The 14,411-nt window shown below is 36.2% G+C and overlaps 1 protein-coding gene across 2 annotated transcripts in view; it reads right to left on the minus strand.

Annotated features, from left to right (window-relative positions):
• The window catches only part of LOC112044096 (tensin-1), a 193,199-nt gene that overhangs the window by 132,174 nt on the left and 46,614 nt on the right, over positions 1–14,411 (minus strand). For both annotated transcript variants that reach the window (XM_052890502.1, XM_052890498.1), the window contains exons 2-3: positions 10,716–10,824; positions 9,106–9,143 (exon numbers count right to left, since the gene is read on the minus strand). In XM_052890502.1, coding sequence (XP_052746462.1) covers positions 9,106–9,143; positions 10,716–10,824 — 147 coding nt within the window. The remainder of the gene's footprint in view (positions 1–9,105; positions 9,144–10,715; positions 10,825–14,411) is intronic.

Raw genomic sequence — 14,411 nt, forward strand, 5'->3', positions numbered from 1 at the left:
AGACAACCGATTTTCTTAAATATGACCAACATTCCCGTTCGCCTTTAACTAGTCGGAAAAGACCGTGTCCCTGGGGCAACAAAGTTACTTGCAAAGATATTGAATAATTTGAATAACAAGAGAAAATCGTTTCATGTCAAAAATAGGCAAAATATACTTACATAAACAAATTATAGTCCAAGATCGTTGGCTTAGTAATGCGTGTAGTCAGTCGCTGGTCTGCACAAAATAGGGTGCCAAAGCGCGCCAGTGGAATAGCGGCCTAACCTACCCTCCTGCCAAAGAAGCAATCCTATCGTTTTTGCATACCGGCACGCTTCTCGGTCACCCAAGTTATCTCTAACTCTGCTCCGCTATAAGCTCGCCACACGACCGCGCACGACACTTTAACGTAAACACAGCGCACTTTATAGTTATTACTTTTCAGTTTTCCCAATTAGAATCATTTACCTAATAGGTATGTGTGTTACACTTTCCTTACGCTAGTTAACTTTAATTAGCGCCTTTCTAGTAACTTTCGTTTGGACATGAAACTAAGTATTTAATAGTGAGTTTGTTTAATATTTTCTACGCTATCTACTTAGTAATAGCAGCAGAATATAACATTAACATAGCATAGCTGCCTTCCGAACCGGTGGTAGAGTTTTTACAAATAGACAACATTGACGTTTCAAAAGTGCTTGTAAACTAAGCCTACTTAAATAAATGAATTTTAATTTGATTTAATCATCATCATCATTATTAACCCATATTCGGCTCACTGCTGAACTCGAGTCTCCTTTCACAATGAGAGGGATTAGGCCAATAGTCCACCACGCTGGACCAATGCGTATTGGCAGACTTCACATACGCAGAAAATTAAGAAAATTCTATAGTATGCAGGTTTCCTCACGATGTTTTCCTTCACCGTTTGAGACACGTGATATTTAATTTCTTAAAATGCACACAATGAAAAAATTGGAGGTGCATGGCCCGGACCGGATTCAAACCGGAGCATGCGCCTCCAAGGTCATATCCACTGGGCTATCACAGTAACTATTTGATTTAATACCTATAAGTAAAAGATAATATCCATCATCTATAAACTAATATTGTAAAGAAGTAAAGTTCGTATTGTAGCGGGTTCTATCTATCTCTAAATAAATAAATAAATGATTTATTGAGCAAAAAACATTTTTATACAGAATAGGTTGAAACGGCAGTTGTGCTAAAATCTATAAAAGTTTTTGTGTTACAACCACCATCTCTTCACGAACGAAGATTACAATATTTTTAGCTGTTGTACAAGTAATTAAAAACTTAGTATTAAATTGCGATTTAGTTTATAAGGTAGCTTATATAATCAAATTTATACATAACTTATAATCTCTGGATCTACTGAATTGATTTTACTTTTACCGCCAAATAGCCTCGTTATTTGTGAGTGTCATAGACTATATTTTATTCCCGTATTCTCACGGGAACGCGAACTACATGGATGAAACCGCGGGGGGGGAAAAATCTATAACAATATTGTCAAGTGCCGAATCATAATTAGACTCAAAGTTTCCATTATTTTTCCACTTCAAATACAAACTAAATGAATATATCAATAATTGTGACGATGGTATCAATTATTTTTTTTTAATTGGCGTTCTTAATAAATAGGGGAAAAGTTATTCAATTTGAAACTCTCACTATGTGATTATTTCAGAACTGATGTTCATTAGTTCATTGCTTGCCGTGTACAGAAGTCTTTCCCTGCTATGTATAGAATAGGTATAAACAAGGCTTCAACGCTCTTCATTATTATCATTTCGCACCCGCATGCTACTTCACTCACTCGTTGGTACATTACTGTTACCAAGTCTCACTGTAATATCTGGAAAATCCCGAAAAAATTCCTTTTCTAGTCCTGCCAGGATTTCAATTTGAATTATTGGCTGTAACTAAAAATAAATAATCAAATTCGTTTATCTATATTAATATTATTAAGAGGGTTGATTTGATTTGATTGTTTGTTTGTTTGCATTGAATAGGCTCTTTAAGCTATTGAACCGATTTGAGAAATTCTTTCACTGTTTGGAAGCTATACTATCCCCGGGTGCTATAGGCTATATTTTATACTCATATTCCTACGGGAACGAAAGCCTCGCGAGTGAAACCGTGCGGCGTCTGCTAGTTTGAAATATGCATCTTTAAAACACCAAGTTTGTTTGTAGTAACTCTACTACCGGTTCGGAAAGAAGACATAACAGATATCTGAGAATGAGAAAATGTGCATTTAATTTTATTACTCGTGTTTATAACTACTTGGGCTTCATACAGGCTTCGTAATGACTTTTTAACTCAAATGAACAGCAATTCTGTTACGTTTAACTACACATCCTAATCGTAAAACTTAGTAATTTCAAACTTCGTGATCCCGATCGGCATTCTGGTTAGACTTTCCTTAGAGGTCAAATCGGTTCATAGTGCTAACTAACAATTGATGCCTCGTTTTGACTTAGCGTTAATATTATGTCAGTCAGTCATAATTTTAACGCTAAGATAGCATAGCATAGCTTTAAGCAATGTGTTAAAAATCATTTACTTAGTCGAGGTTACTACACCATTGATGATTTCCTTAATTATGGAGGCCAGAGGATCAGCTTCACACAAGGAGTAAAACTATAAGAAATAATGTTGTCATCAATTGTAAATTATAATTCTGTATATTTTTTTTAAAGAGCATCTGTTGAGTTTCTTGCCGGTTTCTTCTCAGCAGAACCTGCCTTCCGAACCAGCGGTAGAAAACAAACAGTTAACTGACGTATCAAAAGTGCTTGTAAACTGAGCCTACTTGAGATAAATGAATTTTGATTTTATATTTAACACAAATCAGAACTGTCCCGAAAAATCTAGATTAGTAAGCTACCTATGCGTGTGATATAGCTATGGGGCTAGTCAAAAGCTCTGCGACCTCCCACACACCGTGTTGCAGCAATGATTCACGATAATATTGCTGCAACTGTTAACTTATTGCTCGAACGCAACTGCCTGCGTTTTAATATCAGAATGCTTTTCTGGTTTAATTTTTGGCAATATTCAACATACAGTTATTATTAACTTTCTATATTTCTAATCCATACAAATATCATCATCATCATCATCATGTCAGCCGATGGACGTCCACTGCAGGACATAGGCCTTTTGTAGGGACTTCCAAACATCACGATACTGAGCCACCTGCATCCAGCGAATCCCTGCGACTCGCTTGATGTCGTCAGTCCACCTGGTGGGGGGTCGGCCAACACTGCGCTTACTAGTGCGGGGTCGCCATTCCAGCACTTTGAGACCCCAACGTCCATTGGCTCTTCGAACTATATGCCCCGCCCATTGCCACTTCAGCTTTGAAACTCGTTGAGCTATGTCGGTGACTTTGGTTCTTCTGCGGATCTCCTCATTTCTGATTCGATCACGCAGAGATACTCCTAACAGGCCCATAGTTAGTGACCTATGGTTCCGAGACTTGGTCGCTAACTATACAAATATATAATAAGATAAAGTTCGTGCTATTGTAGGGGGAATTTCTGGATCTATTGAACCGATTTTGTAAATTCTTTTACTACCAGAAAACCACGTTGTTTGTGAGTGTCATAGGCTATATTTTATCCCCGTATACTCAAGGGAACGGTAACTACGTGAGTGAAACTTCGGAGCGTCGTCTAGAACATAGTATTAATAGGTATATAAGGGCCTCATTATCCTAATGTGCAAAGGAGTCGATATAGGTTGAAGACAGCTCAGCCTCACTAGATAAAAGCCTTTTAATTCGACTCGTTTCAATGGGCAATGACGTCATCGGATCGTTGACTTTGTCTATGGCTGACGCTACTTAACGGCACTCTCGTATCGCTCAATGACACTATAGTAAATATGCTTTGGGTACATTTAGCTCTGCAAACAGCTTTATTTACTTTACAATAATAATATGTGTTATTTTCTTTGCAAACTCTAGTACGTATGCAGCAGATGGTCAGAAAATTCTTAGGTGCGGGAAAATTTGTGCGATAGAGTTATTTAAACGAAAACATAGAAGGTAAGTCGAATGTCGGCCTAATTCTGTACATTTTTTTTTTCAAGTAAATAAATAGTGAGTGTATATTTTTGTTTCTGATTGTGTAAGTGCCGTTGGCAATGGGACCTCAGAGGTGTCACCAAGAGATTTAAGCGAGCACAGAAGCAACGCCTGATGGTGTCTGAAGGCAAACTATGGCTTAGAGGGCTCTTCTGGAAGGGTGTTAGGCCTGAGTGTATCAGTCACTTTTGCTGGTGGGACGTTTCAGCCGTGGCTAGTTACCACCCTACCGACAAAGACGTACCGCCAAGTAATTTAGCGTTCCGGTACGATGTCGTGTAAAAACCGAAAGAAGTGTGGATTTTCATCCTCCTCCTAACAAGTTAGCCCGCTTCCATCTTAGATTGCATCATCACTTACCATCAGGTGAGATTGTAGTCAAGGGCTAACTTGGAAAGAATAAAAAAAAACGTCCGGGCGTCCCTGAGATCGTGAGATAAAAAACCCACTTCCGGATGACGTCAGATATCGGGAACCTCTTTAAACATCATAATATGCGAGTAGGTACCACCTCTATTCTTTAGTAGGTGCAAAAATATATCAAAGCATTTTCAGTCTGCTTGTCTGCAGTTCTGTATGTGAATCTATCCTATAACCTATCTAGTTGTTAAGGTCATACTTACATAGATTAAAGATACGTAGAGGTTACCTACATTGCCAGTTATAAATACGCGAGTAAAAAATCATGAAAATATTAATCACCCAAAAGCCTGTTCTGTACGTATTCGATATATTTTACCAGATTAAAACATATCCCACATTTTTTTTTTTCATTTTCGCTGATACTTATACGTTGGCTCGAAATTCATTCCGGTTAATCTTATCAGATTTATCGAATTCCCATTAATCAAAGTCGCCGGATTCACAGTAGGTACCGACGAGTGCTCCGCGAAACAAGAATACCTTAACAACGAACGTACGAAGTAAATATTGATGGAATGTATTCAGTTGTATTTGCATTCGCTTTTACCAACAGTATAAAAACTTTTTTGCGTATTCACCTCGGACAAATCCCAGTTCTGTACTAGTTATGTAATATTGTATCGAAATAAAAGTAGCGTAGACATAGAAAACATATGTACAAGGTAGGTAAGTATACATATATATTTTAGACTATTATTACAAAATACATCTGCTATCGTCTATCTCTATGCTAAATTTTACCCAGAAATGTTCAGCCGTCTATACTAATATTATAAAGCTGAAGAGTTTGTTTGTTTGTTTGGTTTAACGCACTAATCTCGACTACTGGTCCGAACTCCGATTTGGAAAAATTCTTTCAGTGTTAGCCCATTTATCGAGGAAGGATATTACAATCCTAAAGGACTACAATCTCACCTGATGGTAAGTGACGATGCAGTCTAAGATGGAAGCGGGCTAACTTGTTAGGAGGAGGATGAAAATCCACACTCCTTTCGGTTTCTACACGACATCGTACCGGAACGCTAAATCATTTGGCGGTACATCTTTGTCGGTAGGGTGGTAACTAGCCACGGCCGAGCCCTCCCACCAACCAGGCCTGGACCAATTATGAAAATCTCAATCTACCCACTTGGAGATCGAACCCCGGAGGTCCTGGATTCGATTTTGTAAATTCACCGCGCATACCACTGCGCCACGGAGGCCTTAAAAAATTAAATTAATATACTATAATAATTGAGCAATTGCTTATTCGATTTTGTATCGACGTGATTTTATATCTTTTATGGAAGCCTGAATTTCTATAGCCAATGCCATGGAACTATTTAAAATTAATTGTAGCACCGTTTACCGTTGTGGTAATGAACAATGAACATTACCAAACGACCTGCAAGAATAAATAGGTTTGTGATATGGTTTGAGGTTTTATATTGAGTAGACTACGAAATGGAAGTAGAAAAAAAAATATTACGCAGCAGTGTAAAGTTAGTTTAAAAATTCTTGCTTTTAATAATGATATGCAATTTCGCACTTTTTTGGCTATTAAGTTTGGAGCCCTGCGGCGTTATCCATTTATTTTTACGTGAAAAAACGTTTCGATCGTGTTCGATTTAAGTTACATTCCGGTAAAATGTAAAATAATCGCGAAACTCCGCGCAAATTTTCTCAGCGCTTTATATTCTTTAGTGATTATTTATTGCAATACATATTTTTTTATCGGGGAATAAGCGTAAAACACAATGCTTGCATGTCGTCCTCCTACACTCCGTGTAAAATTTACGAGCGTTTTACGACCCAATTTCCATTTAAAAAGCGGGTAACGGTCTTCTAAGCGATGTTCGTGATATCAAACTATCAATTGATACAAAAATGTGTTCGGGAACTTTATTAATCGGAACGAAACTAATAAAGCTTGACGGGGAGCTTTTAGTGCATATACTTACTAACATTGCCCAGTCTAAAACTATAGTAACTTAGGTATTAGTGAAAATACGTATAGGTAGTTACGATGCCATACCACGACTATGACCGCGAGTCGAGTAAAATTAAATCGTAAGAAACGAATAAAAAACCAAATCTTACCTCATAATAATATGAATATCCTTACCTTATATGAATGAAACGACCGCATTTCCGACGTAGTGAAAATATAATATTAAATATATACTCGATGTATACTGTTTACAAACAAACAAATTAAAAATTTTAGTAAAAAAATACAAAAAATCACAAAAATGTTACTAAACTAAAAAGCGAAAAATTACATCATTTTATGTGCTACCTTCTTATCAGCTTGTACCTTGAATTAATCACCAGATCCCTAAGTCACAACCCATCTAGATGTAAAGTTTTCATTAATACAAATTAATCAAGCCCAAACACAAGGTAGCTACTGTAAACTGACGAATTGATAACCTCCTCTTTTTTTTTTAAGTCGGTTAAAAATGAGGGCATAAATCACTAGTCATTTGACACCTGATTAATAATTCTTTATTTTATTCAAAAAAATTAAAATAAATTTGTTTGTTGTTAAACAGTACTTATTACACATTAAGTAGGGCAGTGTAATCTAAACAGTAATTCCCATTTCTTGAATCATTTAATAAAAACTGTTTACAATATACATTACTCCCGTGACGTTATTTGACGATCTAACAAAGTCGACCGTCTCATTGGAAATGCTAATTCGGTTCTCGAAATATTCCAAAGTCCGACCCAAGTTTAACGAAAGTCAACCTAAGCCCCACAGGCCATTACTTATTTTACTAAAGTTTCTACGGAGTTTTGCTGTCAAGCAACGAGATACGGTTCGAAATATCAAAACCAGCTTCGCTAATATTGCCGTAAATCGGACATTCTATTTTATTGACAGATCTCTTCAACCAAGAAAGACGGTATCATATCTCACTGAATAATACAGTGTCAATTAAAATTTGATAGATTTATAATTATCTCATAAAGATGAAAACGAAAACGCACTGTAATAATGGCGGCTTGATGACGTTTTCAATGCAGTAATCGATTTGACGTTTGCTGTCAATTGTCATGTCATAGTTGCTTTATGGGCGCCATCTTGTTATAACTCAAAGACTTGTTTTTTAATTTTATTTAGGTATTTATTTTTATTTAGTCAGATTTATTCACTTTAATAAATTTGAACAAAATCCTTGTGTTTTTTTAATTTCAATGATACAAGTACAAGAGTGAACCTGAAATGGACCATCTCCTTTGAATTATAATGATCTCAATTTTTGACAATATGCAAAACAAGGTCAAGACTATCCGCATAATCAAAATGCTGATGCTAATCAAACTAAACGTCTAGTGCAGAAAAATCTCTTACACCCTCGGGCATAAAAGTTAATTTTCCAAGAATTTCAGATTGGCTCTGGTATTGTCCAATTTCGAGTCTAGTTAACGAACAAAGGCATTGGTAGAGGCGCGTCTGATTGCCATCTCAACGTTGCAGCCCCCGTAGCCCAGTGGCACGTCGACTCTCTTTCGACGATCGCAAACGCTTTGAAAACTAGAAAAATGTATAGGAATTACATTTGCTGTCGACAGGTCACGTGATCAAATCTGTCATTCCCGTACATTTTTCTAGTTTTCGAAGCGTTTGCGATCGTAGAAGGAGAATCGACGTGCCACTTGGCTACAGGGGCTGGTTAGGAGCGCTGTAGACCGCTGGCAATATTCGTTGGCAATATTATGATCTACAATATTTATAATGAATTAGTTAACGCCTACGACTTTATCCGCGCGGAATTCGGGCGACGATGTTTGTAACTTTCCAGAATACAGGGGCTCGTCGTTAAGAAAAATCTCGTTATTCTATTATGAGTAGTATTTATTATGGAAAGGTAGGAGGTTCCCAATACTTAAGAACTGCTAAGATGTGGAATGTCCTTCCGGCGTCTGTGTTTCGTGACACGTACAATTTGAGCACTTTCAAGGCAAGAGTGAATAGGAATCTTCTAGGCAAGCGCGCTTCATCTTAGACCTCATCATTGCTTACCATCAGGCAAAGATTACAATGTTTAAATTATTGGAATGGAATGGAATGCCATCAGGCATGATTGTAGTCAAGCGCAAGCCTATACAATATTTAATAAACCGTGATTTTATCTCCACAAATATAGCATTAATTTATCTAATAAGTAATAAAATTGACTACCATTTTAAAATTATTAATTAAATTAAAAAGAAAAATACATTTAGGCTTACATTATTCTGTACAGCGCCATCTATCATAATCATCATAAACCAGGGCGGAATATACATGTGAATGAGCGGCGCAGGCGCATGAGTCACGTCAGTTTCGTCTAGATGGCGCATGGTAGTATCACACTAATATTAAAAATGCGAAAGTTTTTTGTGTGTAAGTATGTATGTCGGTTTATCTCTTGTGCTGCGGCCATTCAAGGAATTTGGCTGAAATTTGGAATGACAATAGATTTTACCCTGAATTAACACATACTCTATTTTTCATCGCGGAAAAATCCAAGGTTCCTGTGGGATTTGTAAAAAACTGAATTCCACGCAAATGAAGTCGTGGGCGTCCGCTAGTCTACAATAAAAAAACTTACCTTGCTTTCGCAGCCTGTGTGACAGACATACTTGCAAACTGAAACAAATGAAAATGATTTATATTTATTAATTTCATACTTAATAATTTTTTAACGCAATCATCAATCAATCACCATAATGATGATGGTACGGGTAGTGATGGTAAGATTGTTTGATGACTCATATTTTTAGTTCACTAGTGGACGATCCACAGGTTCACCCTCGTGGTGCCCTTCCTGTGGATGTACGGGGATAAAATATAACCCATGACACTCACAAATAACGTGACTTTCTATTAGTAAAAGAATTTCCAAAATCGGTTCAGTAGATCCAGAGATTACCCCCTACAACCGACCTATAGGTCGGTAGGTATATTATATGAGCCCGATAAGTGTGCTAGACATTCAGGCTGTACCTACATGGGTACATCATCACCCAATAAAAGCTGAAACATCGATATGACATTTAGTGTAAATATTCATCTGGGAGTTCTAGCAACTCCGTAGTCATCGACCTTTGAATGTCAGCTCCGTGTAATAAAAGCGGTGCAACATTTTAACACTTAAAAAGCACTTTTACAAAGAGCACTTTGACGACAAATCAAATTACTTAAGTGTCAAGAGCTTTTACATTTCCACGCTTTACCTCAAGCTTTATTTTACATTGTGAAATTGTAATTTTTACGATAACTGCTTCCGTAATCATTCAATCATGCATACCTACATATTTTATTTATGATTTCTTCATCTTTTAATACAAGCTTTTATTTTACTGTACATAGGTAGGTACACATCAAATTTGAACCACATTTTCTAAACTTAGGACTTTGAAATGTTGCTTGCTTGGTTAATTCTGGTGACAATACATCAAAACTGGTCTGGGGACTGGTCCTTACATAAAGAAGAAACTCTCATTCCCATGACTCATCATGCTAATTCGTAGCGTGTTGGTGTGAAGCGGCGTTATTAACATCTAACTAAATAACGCATTGCTCTCAAGCATTGCTACCGTTTCGGTAGCCCTAATTTCAAAATATGTGACATCTTACTAAGTAATGCATTCTTCTTGGCAGAATTATTCTTAGTTTCGGTAATTCGGTAGCCTTTTAGCATCGTGCGTATCGCAGCAAACGGATTTTCAATTTTACCATAGACAAAATCCGTTGCGATTCGTACGATGCGGATCAGTGGACGCTTCTATACTAATCTATACTAATATTATAAAGCTAAAGAGTTTGTTTGTTTGTTTGTTCGTTTGTTTGATTGAGCGCGCTAATCTCAGGAACTACTGGTCCGATTTGAAAAATTCTTTCTTTGTTAGATAGCCCATTTATCGAGGAAGGCTATATATTATCCCTATATTCCTACGGGAAGGGGAACCACGCGAGTAAAACTGCGCGGCGTCAGCTAGTTAGTAGTTATATAAAGAGGAAAGCTTTGAATGTTTGTTTGCATTGAATAGGCTCAAAAATCGATTTGAAAAATTCACTGTTGGGAAGCTTGACAGTGGTCCCCGGTTGCTATATTTTATCCCCGTATTCCTACGGAACGGAAACTACACAGGTCAAAAACGCGTGGCGTGGTAGTATAACAATATAGTGAACGATCACTATGTTCTTGTGATCACTTACCTCTGCAAGTGCTGCCCTGGTTCTGAACAGGCTGGTGACACCACTGGCAGGCGCGCGGTTTCTTGAACGCCTTGCTACGGAACACGTGCGCTTGACCGACTCCTTCTTTCTGCAACAATACAATTTTAATATAAAATTCAAAATTCATTTATTTCAGTTAGGCTTAGTTTAAAGTACTTTTGAAAAGTCAGGATTATGTCATAATTTAATTTAATCTAATGGTGGTAATAATATTCGAAAACTTAAAATCAAAGTTACGATGGTTCCAAACGCACCTTGGTCCGGATAAAGATATAATAAAAAGTCCAATTATAGCATTTTTCGTTGCTGTAATTTGGGGAACGCTTGATTAGAAATTGCCATTAAAAATATTATTTTAAAAACAAAAAAAAACGACTGCTTCAGCGTAATGAACTGAAAAGAGAATAACTAAGTACGCACAATATCTATTTAAAATTTTCACATTAAAAGCTCACGTTTTTTTTATATTTTGTATATACCTACCATTTTTTTTCTTGGAATCCAAGATATCTGTCTAAATAAAAGCTTTCAAGGCAGTGTATTCTTATTGAAATTGTATTAACAATGAATGTTCAAGGTAAATTGTATTGTAGAAATGAATATACGTGAGCTCAAGAAAGGCACGCACAATTTTTACGGCAAATGACCACAGGCCATCTCGCCCTTACCTGCTACACTGGCCTGTCCCTTGCACGGCTCATAAGGGCCATAATGGGCATCATGGGGTCTGCCCGGCGAACCTATTCATGATGGACGCGTTTTGCGTTCGCTTTTATTGTACCTTCCTGGTTTTTATTCCGGGATAAAATATTTGGCACGTTGCAAGCAATGATATTTTATACTAGAGATACACACAGAGGACAAATGTGCATAATTGTCATCATTTTATTTAGTCGCTTATTGAACAACGAAAGTTATTTAAACTAATAATACCTAAATATTGTCTACAATATCGAGTTGTGTGTTTAGAAAATATAAAAACTATATACTTATACATGAATATATTGTGTGCGCATAGTGGAGTCGCTAAATTCGGATCACGTTTTGCGGTGATTTTATAGGGACGTATATCTATAAAATAATCATTGGTTGCAAGGGAATCTTTAGATTTTATTCAAGATTGTCAGTTCTTTTGCAAAAATTTTTGATTATTCGAATCATCTAACTGGTTGAATTTGTACTAACCTAACATAACCGATTTTTTTTTTAATTTTGAGGAAATCGTAATGAATTTGTACCTATATGTTTCAACACTTTTCTATCTACTTAGTAGGTTTTATAGACACATTTTCAGGAGAGTACTTAGGTTATTGTTAGTTTATTTATTTACAGATATTTAATCTGAACACTAACCCAATTAACTATTTAAGAATTAGTTAATCAAGTCAATAACAATAACATATCAAATAACAATTGACACAACAATGACTAGTTCTGTAATACGAATTAATTATCAAATTTAATTCTGTCAACTTCTATCGACAACTTTGTTACGCGTTAAATTTGCATTCAATATCATTTCAACCATGATCTTTATCGCATTCCTGTACTGACATATACGTACAATACTTGTTTGCAAATTATAAATGGGTCAGCATTATAATAAGAACTTTATTGGTAATAGCAACGATAGTTTATACTTTCATTTATTTATGTCTCCTTTTTTTTTAAATTTTAAGAATTTCAATATAAATATAAATAACACTATTAAGAATTTATAAAAAAAAATCAACCCTCCCCGCTGCGGACATTTCAATGCCCAAGCAATCGGTGGTCAGCGCTCCAGAGTGAGGAACCTCCTCACAATACGCGCCGTCTCAAGAATCACTGCCTTTTGTATCCGACTCTTGATCCATCATCCAACAGATAAGCGAAATCTTATTATGGGGTTGGTCGAAGCTTTTCGCTATAAGACCTTTGACAGATACAACTATCGGAACAATAATAGTGGACTCAACTATATATAATTATCGTTTGAAAGAAGAGCACTTTCGGGCAAAGATCGCCCAGCTCTTATTTATGCAGTCAAACGGCATTGCTTTGTTCCGGTCTGGAAGGGTATAGATGACGGTCAAACTACAGGCATAGGATATGAGAAGTGACGAGCGTGTGGCAACGCATTGTACGTCTTTACTAATGATAATTTTATACTATAGATCGGTTACGTCCCTAAAAAATCACCGCAAAAATAATAGGCTACAACACTAAGCGCACACAAGCGCAATTCTGTCTTTAATTCCACTATATATTTATTTCATTTCCTGGACACACAACTCGACATTGTAGACGATATTTAAGTATGTTTTGTTTAAATAACGTTCATTGTTGGCCACAACTAACATTGAGATGCATATAAATTTCCTCTTTTGAGCGCCTCATTTTTCACGCGCTAGTAACACATCTAACAGTATTTAATATCATTGTTTACTATTCAAAGTGTAGGTCTGATACATACGATGGTTTCACACTTTTCAATCAGTTTGCCAAAGGGTTTGTTCATTGAATAATAAAATGGTCTGTTTATTATTAATGATTTGAATAGAGTTAGGTTATCCTATGACGTATGCTACCAGAGCATTTACTTACAAAGGGAGTAACCAGAGCATTTACTTACAAAGGGAGTAATGTTTATTCAATCTGTTATTTCTTCAATCCATCAGATGTAAAATGTTACACGCTAAAATGGATGTAGATTAAGAGTCTTTGTGTATGGAGGGCTTCCAGACACCGCTCTCATGGTACCAATTATAGTACAATGACGTCATAACGCAGCGCAGGCGCCGGCGCCGCAGATAACGACGCCATTTGCAGCCCAGATGATACGAACATTGTGCTTCTTATTGAAAATATTACATCTAAAATAATTTGTAATGAGTCAGAGCGTCGGCCTATTTCATCTAATTACACCTATGATTCTTGGGAGCCGTTGGCAAAGACCGCTTAGTGTACGAGGTACACTAAATATAGGTTCTATAGTCGTAAAGTTACGCGCTTTTTTTGTTCTGTTATTCTTTCATCTTTGTTCGTTTTAAATTGATATCCGACCTGAAAAAGATGTTCAATAAAAAGTTCTAAATACAATACGTAGGTAATAAATAGTCTATAACTAAACTAAATTTTTTATCAAACGCTCCGTTTGTAAGGGATTTGTTGACGTCATGAAACAGTTGAAATATAAACCATCATGGCCGATAGCGTTTTGGCTCGTATTGTCAAAATCACAATATTTAAAAAATAATAAGTAATTTCATGTAATTACGTGTCAAAAAAATATGAAAAAAAATGTAATCTGAAAAAATAAACTATTTAAGACGTATTAAAAAAAAATGTCAACTAGCCTATTATGCACCAACCCCAACCACCACAAATTATTCACTTAGTCATGTTTAGAAATCTATACCAATATTATTAAGAGCAAAGATTGATTGTTCGTTTGTATGTTTTGAATAGGCTCTGGAACCAATTTGAAAAATTCTTTCACTGTTGGGAAGCTACACTATCCCCGAGTGCTATAGGCTAGATTTTATATATATATATTCCCGTATTCCTAAGGAAACGAGAACCACGCGGCATCTGCTATCATTTATAAAATTCTTCAATAAAAAAATATACAGGAGCTAAGTCTTTCAAACAATCTACAATAAATCGCTAACCATATAGATAATGTTGAACACA

Source organism: Bicyclus anynana, chromosome 3 (genome assembly GCF_947172395.1).
Source record: "Bicyclus anynana chromosome 3, ilBicAnyn1.1, whole genome shotgun sequence".
In the NCBI taxonomy this organism is placed as follows: Eukaryota; Metazoa; Arthropoda; class Insecta; order Lepidoptera; family Nymphalidae; genus Bicyclus; species Bicyclus anynana.